We start from the raw sequence: 20,342 nt of genomic DNA on the forward strand, positions 1-20,342 counted from the left end.
CATCCATCCATCCATCCCGGAGCCAGCCAGGCCAGGCGCTCCCGCCCCGTCGGTGCAGCCTCCCGACAGCAGAAGTTCGGAGCCGCGGGATGGCGAGCTGGAGGAAAAGGGAGGATGAAATTTATTGTTTCTCTCTCGTCCCTACCTCTGGTTAAATATTTGGCAGAGGGAACAAAGCAGAGCCGCCAGTGGAAGGGGTGTGAACACAAACACCGGGGACACTCACACCCGTCCAGAACGGCGGTGGTCAGGGACCCCAGAGCTGTCCCGGGAGTGACGGGGGAGCCCGGGGCTGCTCAGCGAACTGCTGTTGGCAGAGATGAATTTACCCAAAACACGCGATGGCAAAAGTATCGCCAAACGAATCGAGCCATAGATCCCAAATCCGCCGGGCCGCGCTCGGCCAGGCGGGACTGAGCCGGGCAAGCCGGGGCCGGAGGGGATCCGTGCGGGCAGCGGGGACAGGTCGCACCGTGCCCGGCGTCCCACACCGCACACGTCTTGTGTGGAGTGAAAAAAAATGCGCTCACAGCCACATTTATTTACATCAAGTTCATATAATGACACACACACACGTATTTGAGCTACATAAATATATTAAATGTACATAAAACTGCTTTTTTGTAATATCACGTGCAGACAAAGCTGTGCATGAAGTGTCATCCAGCTGCAGAGCGGCTCTGGAGCTCCTGGGGTGGCCGTAACCACAGACCCGAGCGCAGGCGAGCCCGGGCGGGTGTCCGGAGCTGCTGCCCGGCTGCACCCCCGGCCCCGGGGTCGGCGATGCTCGCCCGGCTGCTGCTGAGCTCCGGTTTCTGGACTGTTTTGCCCCTCCGTTCTTGTTACTATTGGAAAACGTTGTTATCCATTAAATAATGTCCCCGCCGGCCCAAGCGCCGCTTTTCTGGGAGCGACCCCCTCGGGGTGCGACCCAAACCCCCTCGCTCCATTTTCGGAGGGGTCGCCGCTCGCTGCACTCCCACGCGTGTTCCCCCCGTGTTTCGCCCAGGAGCCCTCCCCGGACAGGTCATTCCTCCTCTTCTGGAAGGGTTCCTGTTGAAAAATCGTATTTAAAACAAACCAAAAAAGGCACAGGACCACCGCCACCACCGTGGGGCGGCTCTCGGGCTCACCCCCCCACTAATGACTGACGGCTGGTGCCACCGAGACAAATAAATACATCGTAAGGAGGGCAATGGGTCGCGAGTCGTTTTGGCCCTAAGGTGAGATTTAGCAATGACCGCCCATTAAAACGAGCTTTTCACTTTTCCTAGGGGTAGCCCCTACCCCCACCCGCTCCAGCAAGGGAAGCGGGGGAGCCTCCTGACCTGGTTTATAATTGTATTTAGGTTTGAGGGGTTTTTTTTCTCTTTGCTTTTTTAGATCGGAGACGGGAGAAATGAAAACCGGCTGAAAAAGGACTCGGGAAAACGGAGGAATAAAAAAGAGCCCCTCGAAAATCCGCCGGGAAGGCCAGGAATGGACAGCGAGGGAAAGCTGGAAAAACGCATTTCCAAGAAACCTGTGGAAAATAACCGCGAGAAACCCAGGAGCAGTGTCACGGCAGAAGGGACAGACAGAATCCTGCCGGAAGATCGCGGTGACATCCCCGAGGGAGCGCGGTGGCGGGGACCCCATTCCTGCAGCGGGACCTAAAACAGGACTCCAGGAAAGCCTGGAGAAACCCCTCCAGCTCCCTCCCTGCCGCCTCCTCCTGCCCCGAGAGCACTCCCGGTTTTACGGACCCGTCAGCCCAGCCCGAGGGATGCTCCCAGCGCTCCCGTTCTCCCGGCTCCCCCTTCCCCGGGGCCGCTCCGCTCCTACCTTCCCTGGAAGGAGCGGGTTCGGGAGAAAAGCACCACTGGCTTTTTCTCTCGGGCTTATTTCCTTGATAACTTTATTTTGTGAGTGGCGCTCGGGCGGCTTGAAAGGAAATAAAGCTTGGAAGGAGCTCGGAAAGAAGCCGGAGGCAGAGGGGAGCTGCCCCGGTGTCCGTGGGGTCGGGGCGGCTCCGCACAGCCCAGCCCGCTCGGTGCTGGTTTGGTTTTTATTTCAATGGGAAGGGTTTTATATGGGAGACTGAGGGAAAGCTTCTTTTGGTGAGACCAAGGTGAAATTCAGCAGGAATTATGGCCGCGGTTACCTGAGCTAAAGGTCGAACTCTGTTTCGGCTGAGAGCGTTTAGAAGTATAATAATTATTAAGCATTTATTCTAGAATAATCACATCATAAAAAGCAAGAAACCAAAGAAAGAAAGGAAAAAAAAAAAAAAGATGGGTTAGAAAAGGGAAAGCCCAAAGGTGGTGTCTGCGAGGCGGCTGCGGTGGAGCTCCCAGAAGGAGGGTGGCAGATGAGGAAAGCGCAGCCCCGGAGCCCCGGCCCGGCCTCGGGGCTCGCCCTGCCCGCAGCAGCCCCCGCGTCGGGGCGAGAGGATGGGGCCAGGAGCTCAAACACCGCCTCGGACGGCCACTTCCAGCTCAAGGGCTTCGCCCCGCCGTGTTTTTACACGCCTTAATTGTTCCCTAATAATGCGGGGTTTGGGGAGAAGCACGTGGGAAGTTTGGGGTTGGCTGGAAAAATAAAAAAAATCAAAACACCAAACCAAAAATGCCAACAACAAAAACCCCAAGGCATCACCCTCTGGGGCTGCCTCCCTGGGAACCGCTGGGTTTTTTCTCCCCACCCGCGACCAAAAAACTTCAGGTGCAAAGGGAGATGGTTTTGCGGCGGCTCAGGGCGCGGTGCGGAGCCAGAGCCGGGCTGGAATGTCCTGCCGGGGGTCTCTGCCTCCCCCGGGGCTGTCCGTCCGTGGGGACAGGGTGAGGGCTGGGGTTGCACCGTGCCCCGTGGGTTCCTCTCGAGGTGCCGGAGCAGGGAGGTTTCTCCCGCCCCGTTTCCCCCATCAGATGATCCCAGCCCCGCCGTCCCGGCGCCTCCAGCGCGGATCCGCCCGGCCGGCTGTCGCTGCCGGCCCGGGTGACAGCGACCGGGGGGGCAGCGGGGCGGTCCCCGCACGCTGCCAAGCGCCAGGGCCTCGAGGCAATCGCCTCATCGGCCCGTTTACCCTCCCGAGACGGCAAACAGCCGCTCCGTCCGTCCGTCCGTCCGTCCGGCTCTCAGCTGGGCAGGGCCGCGCTCCGGGCAGCCTCTGGCAGCGCCCCTCGCCCCGGGTGTGCCGGCAGGAGCCGGGGACTGTCCCCGCACAGCCACGGGCACGCTCAGGGCCTTGGGGTCCTCCCCATTTTGGGAAGCGCTCGTCCGAGAGCGGCCCCGACCCCGCTGCCCACCGGGCTCGGGCTCCCACCCGGGACGGCGTGTGCGCCCCTGCAGACACACGGCTGCTAAATTTCAAGCAACTCCTCTATATTTTTAATTTTCCCCCTTTTTTTTTTTCTCTTCCCTTCTCCCAAACTCTCTTTCTACCTTCCCAAAATCGTTTCCCGGTGCAATCCTGCAGCCCGAGGCGAGGGAGGAGGCGGGATGGTCCCTGCTTCCAAGATTTTTACGAACAATCGTTAAAGAAATCAAACTTTTTTTGTTGTCTTTTTTCTTTTTTTTTTTTTTTTTTTTTTTCTTCCCTTGAGCAGAGGCCGGAGAGGTCCCTTTGATCTGCGAGGCCTGGCGTGCTCCGAGCCCGCACGCCGGCTCTTTGCGGGGAGGGGGCTCGGCCGCCGCGGGAGCCTCCGAGCCGGGACATGAAAGGGGGGGAAAAAAAGAAAAAGCACCAAAAAAAAATCTAAAAAAAAAAAGGACGTCCAGGGTACGGGAGATCGACCGAAGGGCTTAAATATTTCATATTCCTGGAAGCTGTCAAGGCCAAAAACAACAACACGCCTCCCGCCTCCCCCGGAGTGTTTGCAGAGGGCAGGAGCGTGTGTGCGTGCGAGGGACCGGGAGGCTGCGGGGGGGCGGCGGGTAGAGAGGGTCATAAATTTTCACTTGTAATCAATCAATAATTAACTAATAGCGGAGCGTGGGCCGAGCGCGCCGGCGACAGCGGGTGCCCGGCCCGCCGGGGTGTCGGTGTCGCGCTGCCCCCCGGGCCGCGCTCCGGCTCCTTCTTCCCCGCTCCTTCCCCGCTCCATCCCCGCTTTCCCAGAGACTTTGGACTCGGGGCTCACCCTCCCGCGGGTCGAACGCAGCTCGGCTCCGAAGCAGCGCCTGCGGGAGCCGCGCCGCCCGCCCGGGGGGCAGGGTGGGGGGCGTGGGGTGCTGCCCCCCCCAGCACGCCCCGAGCCCCCCCGGGTTCGGGGCGCTCCGTGCCCCCTCCCGCGGGCCGCGGGTCCCTCCGGGGGTCTCGGGGCGCTGCTCGGGCTGCCCGGGAGGTGGCGCCGCCGCCCCGCCGGAGCCCCCCCGCCGCCGGCCACCCCCACCCAGCGCCGGGTCGCCTGCATCAGCCATAAAACCATTGAGGATATCAAGACAGGCGCCAGGTGAGTAATAGACAGGATAATCCACAGAGATTGCTCGCTGTTTACCTCCTTCCACAAGCGCCACAAGAGTTACTCATTAACGTTACTATATACAAATAAGATACACAGGAGATAAAGCCATTTGCAAGTCAGAGTTACACCTGCGGTACACGGATTTCTTGCAAGGGCACGGCGAGGGGGAGGTCAGCATTAGGCCCGTGCAAAAGGGGGGTTTGGAGCAATCAGGCTGCACCCTCAGCCTTAAAAAGGATAAATGGTGAGCTCGGGGGCTGCGGCGCCCCGGTGCCTGCCTGGTTTGCGGGGCTCAGGAAAGCGAGGTGGCAAGGGGGGCCTGGGGCTGGGGGTCTGTTGCTTTCCTCTTGACCATCAGCAGTGAATTCCTCGCCGACTAGGACATTTTCCCCACTCACACACAGATCAGAGCGGCTCTCCCCCTCCAGGAGCCGTCTGGGGGACCAGTAGCTGAGAGAGGGAAAAAAATTGAGGTCCCCGCGTGATTCCTGAAGGCAGAGGGATGGGGGCGAGGGGCCGGGGGTCTCTCATGCACCGGTGCCTCGGCGCTGCCGCTGAGGCCGGAGCTCAGCGCAGAGGGGAAAGCTGCTCCCCGGGCAGGGGTGGCTGTCCCGGGGCTCTGTCCCGCCCTGTCCCTCTGTCCCTCGGCACCGGACTCGCTCTCCGGAGCGGCTCCAGCTCCCACCCGTGTGGAGGATCCGTGTGGAAGGCGGCTGGTGGGGCTGCAGCCCCCGGGCTGCCCGCACAGCCGCTGCCGCCTTCTTCGCGTGGATTCTTTTTATTTTCATTTCTTTAGCCAGACCCGCCGCCACCTCTGTCCCTAAAAGCCCCTCCTCGGCCGGGCCAGCTCAGGGGAGCATCAGCTCGAGTGACATTTCCAGCAGCGTCACCTCGGGCCGTCCGAAGGTGGGGGAAGAGGGAGACAAAACCTCCTGCTCAGCCCAAACCTTTCTCGCGCTCAGACAGCGTGGATTTAAACAAAAACCCCATCCCCAAGCCGAAATGGGAAGGGTCCCGTTTCCCCACGAAGGGGAACAGTTTCATGTTCGTGGGGGAATTTTTCAATTAAAAAAATCGAGGGGGAAAAAAAATAAAAAGCCACAAATTCACGGCCACTTTTACCCCCTGGATCTCCCTTTATCTCGCCGGCGCAGGAGCCGGGGGCCGCGGGCCGAGGGGCAGGCAGAGCATAAAACAGGATACAGGCTGGAAGTACATCCTTATAATATTTATTACTGGTGGACGATGAATCGCTTTTCAATGCACGGGCCACTAACTGTTGAAGGGATGGGGGGGAAAAAAAATCTCATTAACAAGAAATATATATGTTGTGCTAAAGGATGTGCTCATGGACTGGCAGAGGTACAGCACGGGCTGCCAGCTCTCCTCTCTGTGACCTCCCAGGCCACCGGTCCAGCCTGGCTGTCTGTCCCCGTTCCAGCCGTTTTCCAGCTTAATCTCGATATATCATGAGCCTAAGGGAGAGAAGGGGCGATCCCAATAAAAGGGCGAAAAATAGATATTATTAAAAACCCCGCGTATTTCCAGGTGATAACTAACTGGGAAAGCCAAATCCTCTGCCCGGACGGGAGAGGAAAACGAGCCCAGCAGCAGCATCAACTCCTGAGCACTTTACCTGGAAACTTTGAAGGAGGGCTCTGCATTAAAATTTAACCGATCTATTCTCTAATTCTTCACTTTTGCGTTATTAATTTATGACAGATAAAAGCATAGCTGAGCCTTTCTCATTAACTTTTCAAACGCCACTTAATATTGTTCCATTAAAAGAGGTGACTTTAGTAGCCTCTGGATCGACTTTAAAAGCGAGAGGGATAAAGACGGAAAAGGTACATTAAACAGCTTGCTTAAACCTCGTCCTTCCCCCCCAACAATTCCAATGACACCATCTCGACTGGTTTGTACTAGCTCCTTGCGGGAGAAATATCTCAATATTGGGAACGGGAAAGGGGTGGAGGAGAAAGGCAGAAGAGGGATATATATCTTTCAACCCCTCCATCCTCCCAGGCACTTCGGGGAGGGTTGGGGTGAAGGCATTTCACAGTACGCCCAAGACATTTCAATAAAAATTTATTGAAACTTCAGTGACTTTTAAAAGGGGAGAAAAAAATTACAGAAAAAAAAGTAGCAAGAACTTCTCAACATTTATATAACACAAAATATACCTTCATTTTTTTTTTTCTTTGAACCAGCTCTGAGCACCTGACTTTCAACCCAAGAAAATATGCACTCACTCAAACAAAGACAACAATAAGCACAGTAGTGAAACTCCGTTGCGGGGTTGTTTCTGACTCACTGAGGAAACGGGCAAAAATAATATAAAGTACAGAAAATCCTAGAATCTTCACTTTTTTTTTTTTTCTCTCTCAAGCCACTGGAGAAGCCTGTTGTCGTGTATAAACATATATAATTTTGTGGTTGTTCACATTTTGGACACGGAAGAAATCGAGGATTAAAAGCTACCATGGCACACTGCTTCGTCTTTTTCTCTCTTTGATTTTTTTTAAGGTCTTTGGATAATTTGGTTTCTTTCTGCTTTGCCTTTTGTATTTGGCTCGTTGACCACAGGACGAGGTTTTCCTGGGCTGAGCTTTGATTAAAAACGGAGCCCTCACAAATGGGGGAATTTCTCCTCTGGGTCGGGATCTATGTTTAAAGGAATTACCAACTTGAAATGAAAACGACTAAAAATAAAAACAGAAGGAAAAAAAAGAAGACCGCTGCAGTCATATTTACAGAGATATGTACAATGTCAATAAATTAAAGTTTAATTTCGAGTATTCATATTCCACGTATTTACAAGAGTTATCAAATAATTACATAAATACTTTGTTTTAATAATAGTGTCCACTCTTTTCTTCTTCTCAGTATGTTAAACCTTGTTATTGCATATACAATTAAAGAGGGAAAGCTGTGATAAATCTACAGTCGAGCTACAGAGGTTTTTAGATAAAATAAATTCACTTTTTTTTTCTTTCCAACTACACGTCTTATTTTTGTTGCTACAAGGGAGGATGTTTAAGGTAGAGGGACAAAGGTCTTATTTTTGTTTTTATTATTATTAATAATAATTTTTCCCTGGGATTTGAAACGAGCATTAAAAATAAACAACAAAACCCCACTGAAATAAAAAATACCACCACCCCCCCCTCAAAAAAAAAAAAAAAAAAGCAGACTACTCTGGAACATGCAAAAAAAAGCCACCGACTGGCTCTCAGACATCACAATAATATTTTAAACACACAGCTTCCCTTAATATCGACTAAGGGGGTTGTGGTTAACAACCCGCCCAGGAAACAACTGTTGAAGAACCAATACGTGAGTTACTTACACGCTTTTCTTTCGCAGAGAAAAAAAATCACTTCTCTTACTTAATTTTTATTCAAAAGTTTGTTTCATTTTTTTTTGGTTGTTTTATTTTTTATTTTAGGTATTTTTTTCTTTCTTTTTTTTCTTTTTTTTCCCCCGGTGTGTTTTGGTTTTGGGTTTTATTTTTTTTTACACTGGTAAAAAAAGAAAATAAAAGGAGGATGCCACAAACCCCACCGGTGCCTCCAATCCCTGTGAGGAGCCTCCGACCCAGCGCTCCCCCATCCCCGACCCTTTTTTTCCCTACTCCACCTTTTTTTTTTGCTAAGCACGCACACAACACCGCGGGATTTTATATGTTAAAAAAATATACAGAAAGAGGGGAAAAAAATAAAATAAAGAAGGGGTAAAAACCAAACACTCGCGGGGTGGAGGATGTGGTTTCGTTCAAACAAAGTGCACTGCGAGACGGATTTGAAATGAGCTCCCGGAGGCCGGGGGGTTACGGGGAGCCGCTGCGCGATCTGTCCTGCTTGGGGTCGAGCCCGCTGACCAGGCGCTGGATGTTCTGCAGTTCGCTGGTGGCCGCCTCCTTGTCCGCGCCCAGCTTGGGGGACAGCGACACGGAGCCCGACGAGAGCGTGGAGGAGCGGCTGGTGAGGTCCGAGGCGGAGTCCAGGGGCACGGAGCCGGGGCTGCCGCCCAGCCCGCCCGCCTTGCCCTCGCCGGAGCCGGCGGCCAGGCCGGGCAGCGCCGTGCTGAGGAGGCCGCTGCCGTCCGCCAGGGGCACGGGCAGCGGGTACGGGCTGTAGCGGAGCCGCGGCCGCACGGCGCTCAGGAACGGGTGCCGGTGCACCGAGCTGGAAGCGGCGCTGGAGGCGGCGGCCGCCGCCGCCATGTAGGTGTAGGGGTAGGGGAAAAGGCTGCCGAAGGGAGACATGGCCAGGCCCTGCGGGAGGGGAGGAGAGAGAGCAAAGGGTTACCGGCGCGCTCACCGCACCCCCGCGCCAGGTGCTCCCCCGCGCTGCCGGCGGGATGGAGAGCTGTCCTCCCGCTGCCCAAAAACACGTGGGTGACGGGGCACACCCTGCCCGGGCTCTGCCCTGCACGGCCCCGCTCCCGCCGGGCCCATCGGGGGCCGAATGGCCGCGGGGTCTCTCCCCCAGTGTCCCCCCCGCTGGGGCAAGCGCCCTTTTCCCGCAGGTCCAGCCCCGCTCCCGCTCCGCAGGGCAGCCCCGGGCACACCCCCGACAGCGGCTCCGCTCCGCAGGCCGGGACGCGCCCCGGGGCTCTGGAGGACAGCGGGGAGGGTGGGAGAGCTCAGGGAGATCACGCTGGGCCACCCTCCCCGCCCACAGCTTTCCCTCCTCCGACCTGCTGCCAAGCCCTGGACCGGCCCCTGAGAGGGGCACTGGGGGGACACCGACGCGGGGAATTTAAAGGAGGTGCCCGCTGCCCCCCAATCCCGTCCCCAGGCTCGGAGCCCCGGCCCGGGGGAACGCAGTACCTGCGAGGCCAGGACGTGCTGCTGCAGATGGAAAGGCAACGCGGCCGCCGATGCTCCCGAGAGTCCCTGGGCCGCCGCCGTGGCCATGACCGTGTTGTCCAGTCCCGAGACCCCGGCGGACGCCCCGGAGACGGTGGCGAGGAGGGGCCCCATGCCCGCGGCCATGCCCGAGAAGGCTCCCCCCATGGCGAACTGCCCGGGGTGCAGCAGCAGCGGGTGCCCGTTCCCCAGCGGGTTGAAGAACTGCTGGCCGGCCAGGGCAGGGGGGAAGCCGAGGTTCTGCAAGTGTCCCTGGCTCAGGTGGGCCGTGCTGTCGGTTTGGACCGTCAGGGGGGTGAAGGGCTCTTTGCCCAGCAGTCGGTTCTCATCTACTTTGGGGCCATCCCTCAGGGGGCTTTTCAGTTCCTCGCCGCTCAGGCTTCCCCCCCGGGTGCTGGAGGAGATGGTAGCCGGGCTGTGCCGGGAGTCCGGAGGGGCTTTCTCAGTCCTCTCTCGGCTCCGACTCCCTGCCGAGTCCCCAGGGAAGAAGTGGCTTTTGGAGGGGCTGCCGCCCTTGTCCCGGGGGTCGTCCCCCGCGGTGGCAGCGGAGCTGGCCGGCGCTGGGGTGGCGGCGGTGGTCGTGCTGATTTTGCCCGACTCGTTTCCTTCTAGCAAGGGATCGTCTTTGCTGTCTGCATCGCTGTCTCCCTCGCTGGGGCAGAGATCTGCAAGACAAAGGGGGCCCGGGGCTGGGATCCGGCACTGCACATCCCGAAATCCCCACCGGGCTGGGAGAGGGGGCAGAGACGCTTCCTGGCCGGCCAGAGGTTTGTGTGGAAATACTTCCCTTTCTTTATTATTATATAAATAAATACAGCCCCCGGCTCCCACCGCCCGCCCCGTCCGAGCCAGCCCGAGTTTTACACAACGCAGCAAAATTGGCTGCGAAACAAAGCAGCGACCCAGAGGAGCGACCCCCCAGCCGGGCGGGCCCGGGGCCAGCGGCTCCGCTCCCCGGGGCTCCCCGGGGCTGCCGGAGCCCCCAGGGACCCCCCTTCCCTCCCTGGCTGCAGCGGGGGTACAGGAGGAACGGGAGAGCAGCAACCTCGGGACGGGGCTGAAGGGCCTTGGGGATGAGTCTCCTGCTAAGTTTTCCAAAGTTTTCATCCCTTTCAACGGGCAAACTTTGCAAACGCACGCAGAGACACCCGCAGCCGTCTTCATCACCCCCCGGGCCCCCCTTCTCCCCCAGCACATGCACGGCTTCGCTGGATTCCTCTGTACTTCATCTCCTAATTTCAGCGCCCCAGGTGCGAAGCTCTGCTTTGCTTTTCGGGTCCCCTCCCAGCTCCCCTCCCCTCAGCTCGGCAGGCCTTTTGAAAAAAAAACGAGTAAAGCAACTACAAAAAAGAGGTTGTTTCCTCCTCCCCCTGCCCCCCCGGCCCGGGATGGATTAATACATACGAGAGAGCTGCAGACAGCTCCCAACCCCGCGCCGAGAAACCCAGGGTGACTTTTCTATAACAAAGTTCGCGACTGTATCCAGGGGAAAGATCCTTCCTCTAGTAACAGATTCAGTGAGGGATATTAATGGAGTGGCTCCAGTTTTGAACTTTTGCCCCGTGGTCTGTCTTTGCTCCCTTGACTCGGAGCTGGCTCCTTTCTGAACCAAGGAGGGGAGGGATGAATGTGCGGCAAGGGGAGAGGGAGGCCGGGGGGAGAGGGAGAAGGAGAGGAAGAGTGAGGAAGGCAGAGAGAGGAGAGTGAGGGGGAGAAGGGAGGAGAGGGAAAGACAAAAAGAAAGGAAACAAGAAGAAGAGTGAGGGCAAGAAGGAAAGAGGGGGCAGAAAAACTAAAGAAAGAAAGAACAGAGAGAGCAAAGCATGAGAAAAGAGGGGAAGAGGTAGGAAGCAAGGCAAGAGGGAAGGCAAGAAGGAAGGAAGGAAAACAGGCCAGTGCCAGAGGGCAGTGGTACAGGCCAGCATTTGCCACCACAGAGCGGGCACCCAGGCTCTCCCAGAGGACAGCAGGGGCCACAGCTCTCACCTTTGAGGCTGGAGGTGCCCACGGCAGGCACGGCAGGACAGGAGGACTGGGCAAAGCACTTGAAGGCCGTCTGCTCATTGGACGACTCGTCCGAGGTGGGATTCTCCTTCTTCTGCCTCTCGTCATAGACCCGCATGGACTGCAGGGTCAGCTGCTTCCTGCGGGCACAGAACCCGCTGGGCGAGGGTCCCAGAGCCCCCCGGGACCCCCCCGCTCCCCAGCCCCTCCTGCAGCTCCCACCGGGGCACAGGGGAATGAAGAGCCACGGTCCCCTCGAGGAGGAGAGCGTTTCTGGCACGCAGGGCTTGGCTGCTAATGAGAGGAGATTTCTTGGAAGCTGAGCAGCTCCTCAGCGAGGGCTGATATTAAAGACAAGGGGCGGAGGGGAGAGGGAAGCATTCCCTGGAGATTAGCTTTTAAAAGGCAAGGATGTTCCAGAGATATGAGCCATCTTAATGGTTGCTAAGATTGCTAGGAAGTGGTTATTTTGTTAGGCACTTTATGTAATCTTTTCACCAACAATTAACCCGGAGTAAAAAATCTATTTATATTTAGAGAAATTAGAAATCATTTCCGTCCTGTGGCTCCAGCGCTGGCTTTATTTTCACACTGATGGACAAGAGGAGCTGGCGTGTGCATGTTTGTGTGTGTGCTGGGCAGGGAGAGAGGCTTCTTGGTTTACACCACGTCCCCCCCACCTTTTTATTTTGTTGTTTGTTTGAAAAAAAGGAGAAACAGATCTATTTATTCGTTATCTAACCCCCAGTGCAAATGGCTAAAATATCCTGTCTCCTGTAACACAACAAAACAGACATATGCCCCATTAAAGGAAAAAAAATCTTGCCTTTTTTCCCTTTGTATTTTCTTTTTATATTAAAAATAAAAGTCTTGAGTCCCATTATAATGAGTTCTGTCTGCCTACCTGGGGCACAAACTCTGTCCTGCTGCTTTTGGGAAAAATAAAGAAACTTCTATCATTAATTACTTCCATATTAATGAGATACCTCTGTCCAAACAGTTTATTTCTGTGTTTCTGCTCCATTTCTGTGTTTATTTCTGTGTTTCTCCTCCATTTTACTCTTTTCCAGGCCGTCCCCAGAAAAATGCCAGAGGAGATTCAAGCAGCGCTCAGCCCTCGCTTGTCCCTCTTCTCCAGTCCCAGATCCAAACTACACTGTAACATTCCCTCTCAAATCTGTAAGGGAAAGCTTTTTTCTAGCAATATTTGCTCAATGCACTGCACTCCCTTTGGCCAGTCATCCCCTGTGACGTGAAAACGAAACGCGGAAAGCAGGAAAGAATTCCCATGCAATCCGTTTGACGCTATTAACGCCAAGATCCTTATGGATTTTGGCGGGGGGAAGTGTGGTTTGGAGGCAAGGCAAGGTGATTTTGACCTCTGCTCGTGTTCTGAGCTTAACACATGAAAACCAAACGAGGCGCCTGTAAAGCATCGAGCCAGACTCACCTCTTTTCCCTCCTTCCATTCCCGGTGTCCCGAAAACCTTTGGCAAAGGGGTTGTTGTCAATTTTTAATTGCGTGATCTATAGGATAGAGAGAAGAAAAAAAATAGCCAGGGGGTTGGGGCAGAATAAGGCGATTTTTGTACTATAAAACAACAGCAAACCCCACTCTTCCCAGTTCCCCTAGTGCTGGCAGGAGGAGGACAGGGCAGGGGGCAAAGGTCCCTGGATTTTGGGTGAATCCATGTGTTTTCCCGAGCTGTTTGGAGGCAGCTCGCCCCCAGTCCCCCGCCGGGCTGGCCGGTGACCCGGACCGTGGTGGCAATGAAAGAGCCCCGTGTTGCTGCCACCACATCGGAATTAATTGAGCCGTGCAATGAGATCCATGCAAGTTATGCCTGCGCTTAAAACTCTTTAAATACCATAATTAAACCGCAAAGGAATCATGCCCACCCCCTTGCTATAATAAAATACTTTATATAATCGCATTATGCTCCGTGTGTGTTGGGGCGCCAGGGGTGCCAGGAGCCAGTTCGTATTTTTTGGGGGGTTGCGCGTGGAAGTTTCTCGGTTTGGGTTTCCTCGGGGCTCGGGTTATGGCAGGGAATGGCGGTGGGAGGGATGGGAGGTGCGGGACATCCCGCACGATGCGCGGAGCCGAACCCAGAGCCCGGCCGGGGCTCACCCCGCTGGGGCAGGATGCGAGCAGGGGGAACGGGAACGGGAACGCCGCCTCCCCGCCGCTCCGTTCCCGCTCTCGGGCCGGGCTGCAAGCACAGCGACCCCCCAATTTAGGAGCACAGGATGACCCCCAAAAGGAAACCCCTCCTGGCCCGAGTGCGGGCAGGAGCAGCCCGGGCTGCCGAGTCCCCCCCCGCCGCACACACGGGAGCAGGGGGGAGCAGGAGGGAGCAGGAGGGAGCAGGGGGGAGCAGGAGGGAGCAGGAGGGAGCAGGAAAACCCCACTGCTAAAACCAGCGGGACTTTTAACCCAGGTGCTCCCGGCCGTGCCTTCTGCTCCCCCCGCGCCGAGCCGAGGGCTCCCCGCCGCTTCCGCACGCCGCTTCCCAGCCGATTTCATGGCAATCACACAACTATGCTCATTTGTGCCCTTCAACCCAGCCGCCCCCAGCTGATAGAGCGGGCCGGCCAGCCCTGCTGATAAGTCCCAAAGCAAAGTCTACTCCCTCTACACCCATTTTCTTTCAGTTTCCTTGCAAGTGCCTGGCTGCGGAGAGAGAGGGAAATAGCCCGAGCCCCGAGGGGGAAGCGGTTTTTTGGAAACCGAGGGCAGAAGGGTACGGACCCTCTCTTTTCACCCCCGAATTTTTTACTGTGGAGGGTGTGAGGGGCAGAGAGGGCACAGGGGAGCTCAGCGAGCGGCGCTGCGCATCCAGAGCCTCTGCGCTCAACGCGGGCGAACGCAAAGTTGTAATTCACAGACAACAAAAAAAATCAAAGCCCCGTTTTTGGCTCCTTCGCTCCCTTCCACTTGACTTAATAATCGTAAATTCGCCGTTTGCCACTCTCCCAAATATACCACCTTCATCGCAAGCGACAATAAACCAGCAGCAAGGGAAAGGCAGCGTTTGCAGCGCTGCAAAACTTTCTCACACGGGCTTTTTCAGCCCTTCCAGCTAAATTCAAGCGAGATACCCCTCTCTGACCAGAGCATATTTCTGCACCACAAAAAATAATAAAACACTGCAGGATGCAAAAAAAAATATCATAATATAATAATAATAGGAACCAGACGTGCGCTCCAGCCTTATTGCCAATTGCTGTTAAAGGAGCTAAAACAGCACAAAGGCCAGGAAGAATTACAAAATCTCAGCCCGCTGCTCTCCCCACTCTGTCTTTCGACACACGGAGCTGAGTCTTTTTGATTAATTTTTTTTTTCCCCTGATGCATCCTAGATTGAATCCACACTAAGAGCAGCAAACCCCACCCCATCCCTTTCCTCATGTTGGGGAGATACACCGGGGGAAAAAAAATGGTAGAAAACCTTTAAACATTCTCCCCCTCACTCCCTGTCCTCCCTCCTTTTAATTGCCTTCCCCGAGGTCGGTATTAGGAGAGTGCTCGACCCCCTCCCCCAGCGCCTTCCCCCAAGTTGGATCAAGGAGGTTTTGGGGCAAAAGATGAAGGGGGAGAGAGAGAGAAGAGCGGGATGGGCTTCGTGAGTTTTAAGGGAACAATGCAGAGTAAAAGTTCTCTTAAAAGCCAAAACACGTAAAACAAATCCTCTCTTAATCTCCTTACCTTATCATTCTGGTATGCGGTCACTGCGATGAATTCAGTCTCCGGGAAAACGTAGGTCCTGAACGTGCTGTAGGGGAGCTTGAGGATATCGTTGGCTCGGACGATGTGGAACCGGGGCTGGTACTTGTGCATGGAGTTTAAAATGGTCTGGGGGGGCAGCGGCCGGCACAGAGAGGGCAGGAGGGGGGAAAGAAGACGGTCAGCAGGAGCAGCATTTCCCCCAGCCATCGGCACTTTCTCCTCCTAATTTGCCTTCCCTCTCCTTCCTCCCCTCACTCCTCCTCCCCGCCAAGCACACTCCAAACACACGCACACGCCTCGCAGCATCCAGCTAAAAGTACTGACAGCTCCAGCTCGCCGGGGTGAGGCTCTCGCTGGACCTCTCGAAGGAGAGGACAGAGGGGGGAATCTCCTCAGAGCTCTGCTCGGGGAGGGGGACAAGCTCTTTGGGCTCCGCAGCAATGTTTCTTGATTTCAAAGTGTAAAAAAAATAAAATAAAATAAAATCAAGTAAAGCAGTAGCAGCAGCTACAGTTGCAACACCAGCAGCAATGTCTCTTGATTTCAAAGTGTAAATAAAATAAAATAAAATAAAATAAAATCAAGTAAAGCAGTAGCAGCAGCTACAGTTGCAACACCACCACGAGACCTCGGCTCGGTCTAATTGCGTGCCCCAATTCACTTAAGGCCTTCTGCGAACGGCAAAAATGTATCGTCTAATCAAATCACAGCAGCAAATGCAATCTTCGGCACATTAGAGATCCCCGGCCGCGGCCACCACCAGCAAGCCCCGGCTCCGAGGTGGAGGCTTTCCCAGGAATAGAAAGAAATGGCCAGGATCGACAGAGCACTTATCAGCAGGTTTGTTTGATTTCACTCTCAGGGTAAGTTTTTATCTCTGCACACCCGGTAAATGTAAAGGAGTGGATAGACATGAATGGGCAACTTGACCTCTGCTTTTGGTCCCTGTTTATTTTCACTCCGGCTTGCTTTACATTATCCAGATTAATATAGATTTAAACGTTTGCGTACTTAGGCCTTTAAGCCCTTTATACACATATGCATATCGTTTTCATACGCTTAGAAAGTGTGATCGACTTTATTAAAAATATATATAGATATATAAAGTCACCGCAGCTCTGAGAAATATCGAGTTGCGCTGCGCTGGAAATGTATCCCTAAAGTTAACGCTGCATGGCACGGGGAGGTTACAGAGCAAACTCCAGGCTTTCATCCTGACCCCAGCGGGAGGAAAAATCAAGGGCTGTTCTAACCCGGACAGATGGCCGTCCCCGGGTGCGTGGGGAGCTCTTCCTGCCCCGTTTTCCCCGAATTTCGGGCGCCCGCCGGAGCTGCCAGCGGGACCGGCCCGGCCGAGCGGCCGCCGCGCTCCGGGCACACCCCCCGGGACCCCCCGCTCCGAGGGAGGGGAAAAGGGGGGCAAAGGAAGGTGTAAAAGGCACTCACAAATCCGTGCTTGTCAGAGATGTTGTTAGTGAGCTTCAGCTTGTGAAAGGTGACGACTTTGGACATCCATTGTTCGCCGGTGGCCGGGCTGTCCGGGTGGATGTACATTCTCTTTGGCATTTCAGGGTCAGCCTTGCCGGCTACCATCCACCGGGAATTATGGAATTTGTACCTACAATCATCAGCCGCCACAATATCCATCAATAAAATGTACTTGGCCTTTTTATCCAGTCCAGTGCATCTCACTTTAAATGGAGGAAACATTCTCCTATGGGCAGAGGAGGGAGGGAGGAAGTGGGGGGAGAAAAGACAAGAGAAAAATAAAATTAAATTAATTACAGCGTTTAAATAAGCTTCTGAATTTTGGTAGCGTGTCTACTAAGCAATTTCTTCAGCTCTCAAAAGCAGCAGAGTAAGTCTGTATCCAGCAAAAAAGGTTTCCTCTCCTCCCCCCTCCCCACCCCCCCGCCCCCAGCGAAAAGGTTTCTCAAATGCTTAAAAGTTGCAGGAGAAAATGGTCCCTGGATGGGAAAGGTACGCATTCCCTAGAAATCAGCAGGCGCCTACCTCTCTCTGCCATTCCTAAACAGCAAAGGCCCATTTGGGGCTCTCTGATCTCTCATTAGTTTCCTTTTTGCCTGCTAAACAAAGAAATGGGAGCTGATCGCACCCCGATAAAACAAAACGTCTGAACTATTACAACGCAGCCTCCCGATAAAGTGCGGAGTTTTACACCTCGCAGACGAGAATAAAAATCCCCCAGCGAGGGCAGCGTGGCTGCCGGGGCTCTCCCCGGGCTCCGGCCAGCCGGGGATCCCCCGTGTGCCGAGGGCTCTCTGCAAACCCCGCTCCCAGCTCCGGCTCCAAACTGCAACAGGATACCACAAATTTGCTGTTTATTATATCGAGTGGTTGGCATTCAGCAAATCTCAACTTAAAAGGAAACACATGACTTTGCAACATGTAAGAGCTCTTAATACTGGCCGAGGCTTTCACGCAAAAACTTTTGACCACAATTAACAGAAAAAACTTTGGGAAAGCAGTAAAACGGGCAAGGAGAATTTTTTTTTTCTCCTTGCTGCTTTTAGGGCTTCTATTTATTTATTTTTTCTCCTGAGCCTGTAGCCTGCAACTGGTGCTTTGCAAACAGGCGAAGCTCCAGCAAGGCAGCTGAAGGCCATCTAAGAAGACTTTTCAGGAGTGGCTTCCTCGAGTAATTCTCCTGGCAAATCACAAGTGGAGAGTTTGGGAGGTTTCTCAGAGAGCCCCTTAGAAAAACACCCGGGTGCAAAGGAGGTTTTCACCCTACGAATCATCACAGCAATGGGTAGAGTTGTAAAAGAGTCCAGATGTCAATGAGTAGCGAATATAGAGAGAGATTTCAGACGGGTAAACCTATAAAAAGCAGAAATGCCGAGCGTGGACGCGCCGTGTGTGTTCATTCATTCCCACGTGAAGGTTACATAAATATAGGGACAGGCAGCTCGGAGCTGCAAACCCTTCCCTGCCACTCCAGCAGCGGCTGCAGGACGGCTGGGGAGTTTTGTCAGCTTTTCTGTACATTTTCAGACATAACCAGGCAGCACAAACCCAGCCGAGATCCCAGCACAGCCTGACACACCGAGCCTGTCTGCCCTCCTGCCCCACCAGCAGCCAGGCGCCTCTCCGAAGGATTTTTCCTTCATTCCCCTTTCTTAAGGAAGAAAAACTGCGTGTAGCGAGGCTGAAAACCAGGCCATCCCCTTTGCCAACCCCAAATGATTTTCTTCCTGCTCCGAGTGTTCTCCAGCAGGCATTAAGCTACTGAACCATGAAGGGACCCTCTCAGCCCCTGCACACGCACATGCTGAGCAGGGCCGGGTCGCGCTTGGGCTTTTCCCGGAGCCTGGAGCCCCAGACGGGCTCGGATCTTCAGCTGCCTAAAGCTTCCCATAATTGCAGGTGAAAGGAGATTTAGGGAGGAAAGCGCCGGAGAGAGAGCCCTGCCCCGGCGGGGTGCAGAGACTGAGGGCTGGGGGATTGCGGGGGGAGAAAGGCACGAACCCCAGACCCAGACCTACCTTCCCGATTTGGTAATCACCATCTCCGTGCCTCTTTTATGGAATTGCTCCCAAAGCTCTTTAGCTTCCAGATGCACTTTCGGATCGTCTTCTACCTCCTCTTCTGGCTCCAGAGTTTTTAAAGGCCTCAGATGGGCTGCTGCCTGGTGACCCAGGGAAGAGAAGGGAATACCAGTCTCTGCAGCCCCCACTAACTGATCCATGATGGGTTTAGCCAGAGCCCCGGGAAGGGAGAGGGCGGCTGCCCCGTTGGGAGGCAAAGCCAGAGCCGGGAAGAAGGGAGGCTGATGTCCCAGCACGGCGCTCATGGCAAAGTCCGGTGCCCGGTGCGGTAAAAAGGGATGATAAGCCATGCTTGTCCCAGGGATTACTGGATCTCTCATCGGTAAATTCATCCACTCCACTCCTCGGTCTTCCTACTGCTGGAGTAGTCCCGGAGTGGTTTCTAACAGCACATCACGAAGAAGAAAAATTAAGAGAATAATAATAACAGCAATAAAGCACCAAAAAAAAAAAAAAATTAAAAAAAAAAAGGGTTGGGGGAAACAAGCTCTAAACGGCACAGTACATGAGGGAGAGGCAGAACTTCTACAGCCTACAACTTCCCGAGCCGGGGCACATCCCCAGCCCTCGGGACAGCGGATTAACAGGATTGTTCATTATTAGTCTTGCTTTTTCTCGTGCTCGCTCTCAGAGGCTTTGGTTTGCTTTTTAGTTGTTCGCGTTTTTTTCCTGAGTGGAAGTCCTTGTGCTGGAAAAGAAACGCCGAAGAAGGGAAGAAAAAAAATCCACCGGGTTCGCTGTCTGCTCCTGTTGCCGCAGAAGAGCTGGACAAGCCGAAATCCTTTTTTTTTCTTCTTCTTCTTTTTTTCTCTTAGTCCCAATCCCCCTTCTCTTCTTCCGTGGCGGAGGGTGACGGCTCGAAGCTGGGTTTTCTTTTTGGGTGGCTGGCTCTCTTCCCCCTCCCCCCCACCCCTCCACCTTTCCTCCGTACGGTCAGGCTGCAGAGCAGAGGCTGTGGAAGGAGGGAAAGCAGAAAGAAGCAAACAAACCCACCCCCCCTCGCCGGCCGAGGAAGGCTCCTGAGCAACCTTCAGCAGCAAAAACTTGTAGGGAAATCTCGTTTCCGCCTCGCCTTCCTCACTCCCCAAGCAGGAGCTGGTCAGGGTGTCCTGATTTCCATCAGGATCTCTTCTTTCTTTCACCCTCCTCCTCTTTTTTTTTTTTTTAATTTATTTTCCCCCTCTCTTTCTCTTTCGCTGTGCCTTAAAAAAAATCTGGCAGAATTATACTGTTGTCTCCATAAAGGAGAGAGAAAGTGAGAGGGAAAGAGAAAGGAAGAGAAAAAAGGGGGAGGGAGAAAGAGAGGAAAAGAGAAAGAGAGAGAAGAGAGAGGGAGAAGGAGCCTCTCGGCTCTGAGAATTCCCTGTGAGTCTGTGCTCTGCGTGCACCCGATCGTAGGGATGTGTTGTGGGTTACAGGGGAGCTGGAGCCGCCTTGATTGGCTCTTTGACGCTTTCGGACCAATTGTGAGGCTCCATAGGCGGGGTTCTGACAGCTCGGGTGGAGGGGGACAGCGCCGAGTTATAAAAAGAAGGTGTCGGAAACTGTAACGCTGCAGCAAAGCATCACTAGTACTTGGGGCCGTGTGAATATGTCAACATGATCAGAGGGGAGGGAGCAGGCAGGGAGGAGGGAAGGGGCCGGCAGCGCCCGCCTCTAGGGGGGTGCTGGGGCCGCCTCGCCCCCCGGCCCCGGCAGCCCGGGCGCTGCCCGCCCGCTCT

At 54.6% G+C, this 20,342-nt stretch overlaps 2 protein-coding genes across 4 annotated transcripts; one reads left to right on the plus strand and one right to left on the minus strand.

The window, feature by feature from the left end:
• The first annotated feature begins 3,480 nt into the window (after positions 1 to 3,480).
• LOC120510235 (atherin-like) lies at positions 3,481 to 6,714 on the plus strand. Its single transcript, XM_039725830.1, has 4 exons — positions 3,481 to 3,514; positions 3,984 to 4,433; positions 5,242 to 5,351; positions 5,994 to 6,714. Exons 1-4 carry the CDS (start codon positions 3,481 to 3,483, stop codon positions 6,117 to 6,119), a joined length of 720 nt encoding a protein of 239 aa, XP_039581764.1. The 3' UTR covers positions 6,120 to 6,714.
• A 239-nt stretch (positions 6,715 to 6,953) lies between these two features.
• Positions 6,954 to 19,971, minus strand: TBX3 (T-box transcription factor 3). 3 transcript variants are annotated; one of them, XM_039725952.1, is made up of 8 exons: positions 19,615 to 19,971; positions 18,559 to 19,003; positions 16,499 to 16,766; positions 15,032 to 15,178; positions 12,773 to 12,849; positions 11,305 to 11,462; positions 9,280 to 9,983; positions 8,275 to 8,721 (listed from the first exon to the last, which is right to left on the minus strand). In XM_039725952.1, exons 2-8 carry the CDS (start codon positions 18,951 to 18,953, stop codon positions 8,275 to 8,277), a joined length of 2,196 nt encoding a protein of 731 aa, XP_039581886.1. In that variant the 5' UTR covers positions 18,954 to 19,003; positions 19,615 to 19,971. The 3 variants fall into 3 exon arrangements, with proteins under 3 accessions (XP_039581885.1, XP_039581887.1, XP_039581886.1); XM_039725951.1 differs by lacking the exon at positions 19,615 to 19,971 and having other exon boundaries at positions 6,954 to 8,721; positions 18,559 to 19,143; XM_039725953.1 differs by lacking the exons at positions 18,559 to 19,003; positions 19,615 to 19,971 and adding an exon at positions 17,066 to 17,348 and having other exon boundaries at positions 6,954 to 8,721.
• Between the last annotated feature and the right edge of the window lie 371 nt (positions 19,972 to 20,342).

Source organism: Passer montanus, unplaced genomic scaffold (genome assembly GCF_014805655.1).
Source record: "Passer montanus isolate IOZ18808 unplaced genomic scaffold, ASM1480565v1 scaffold57, whole genome shotgun sequence".
Lineage (NCBI taxonomy): Eukaryota > Metazoa > Chordata > Aves > Passeriformes > Passeridae > Passer > Passer montanus.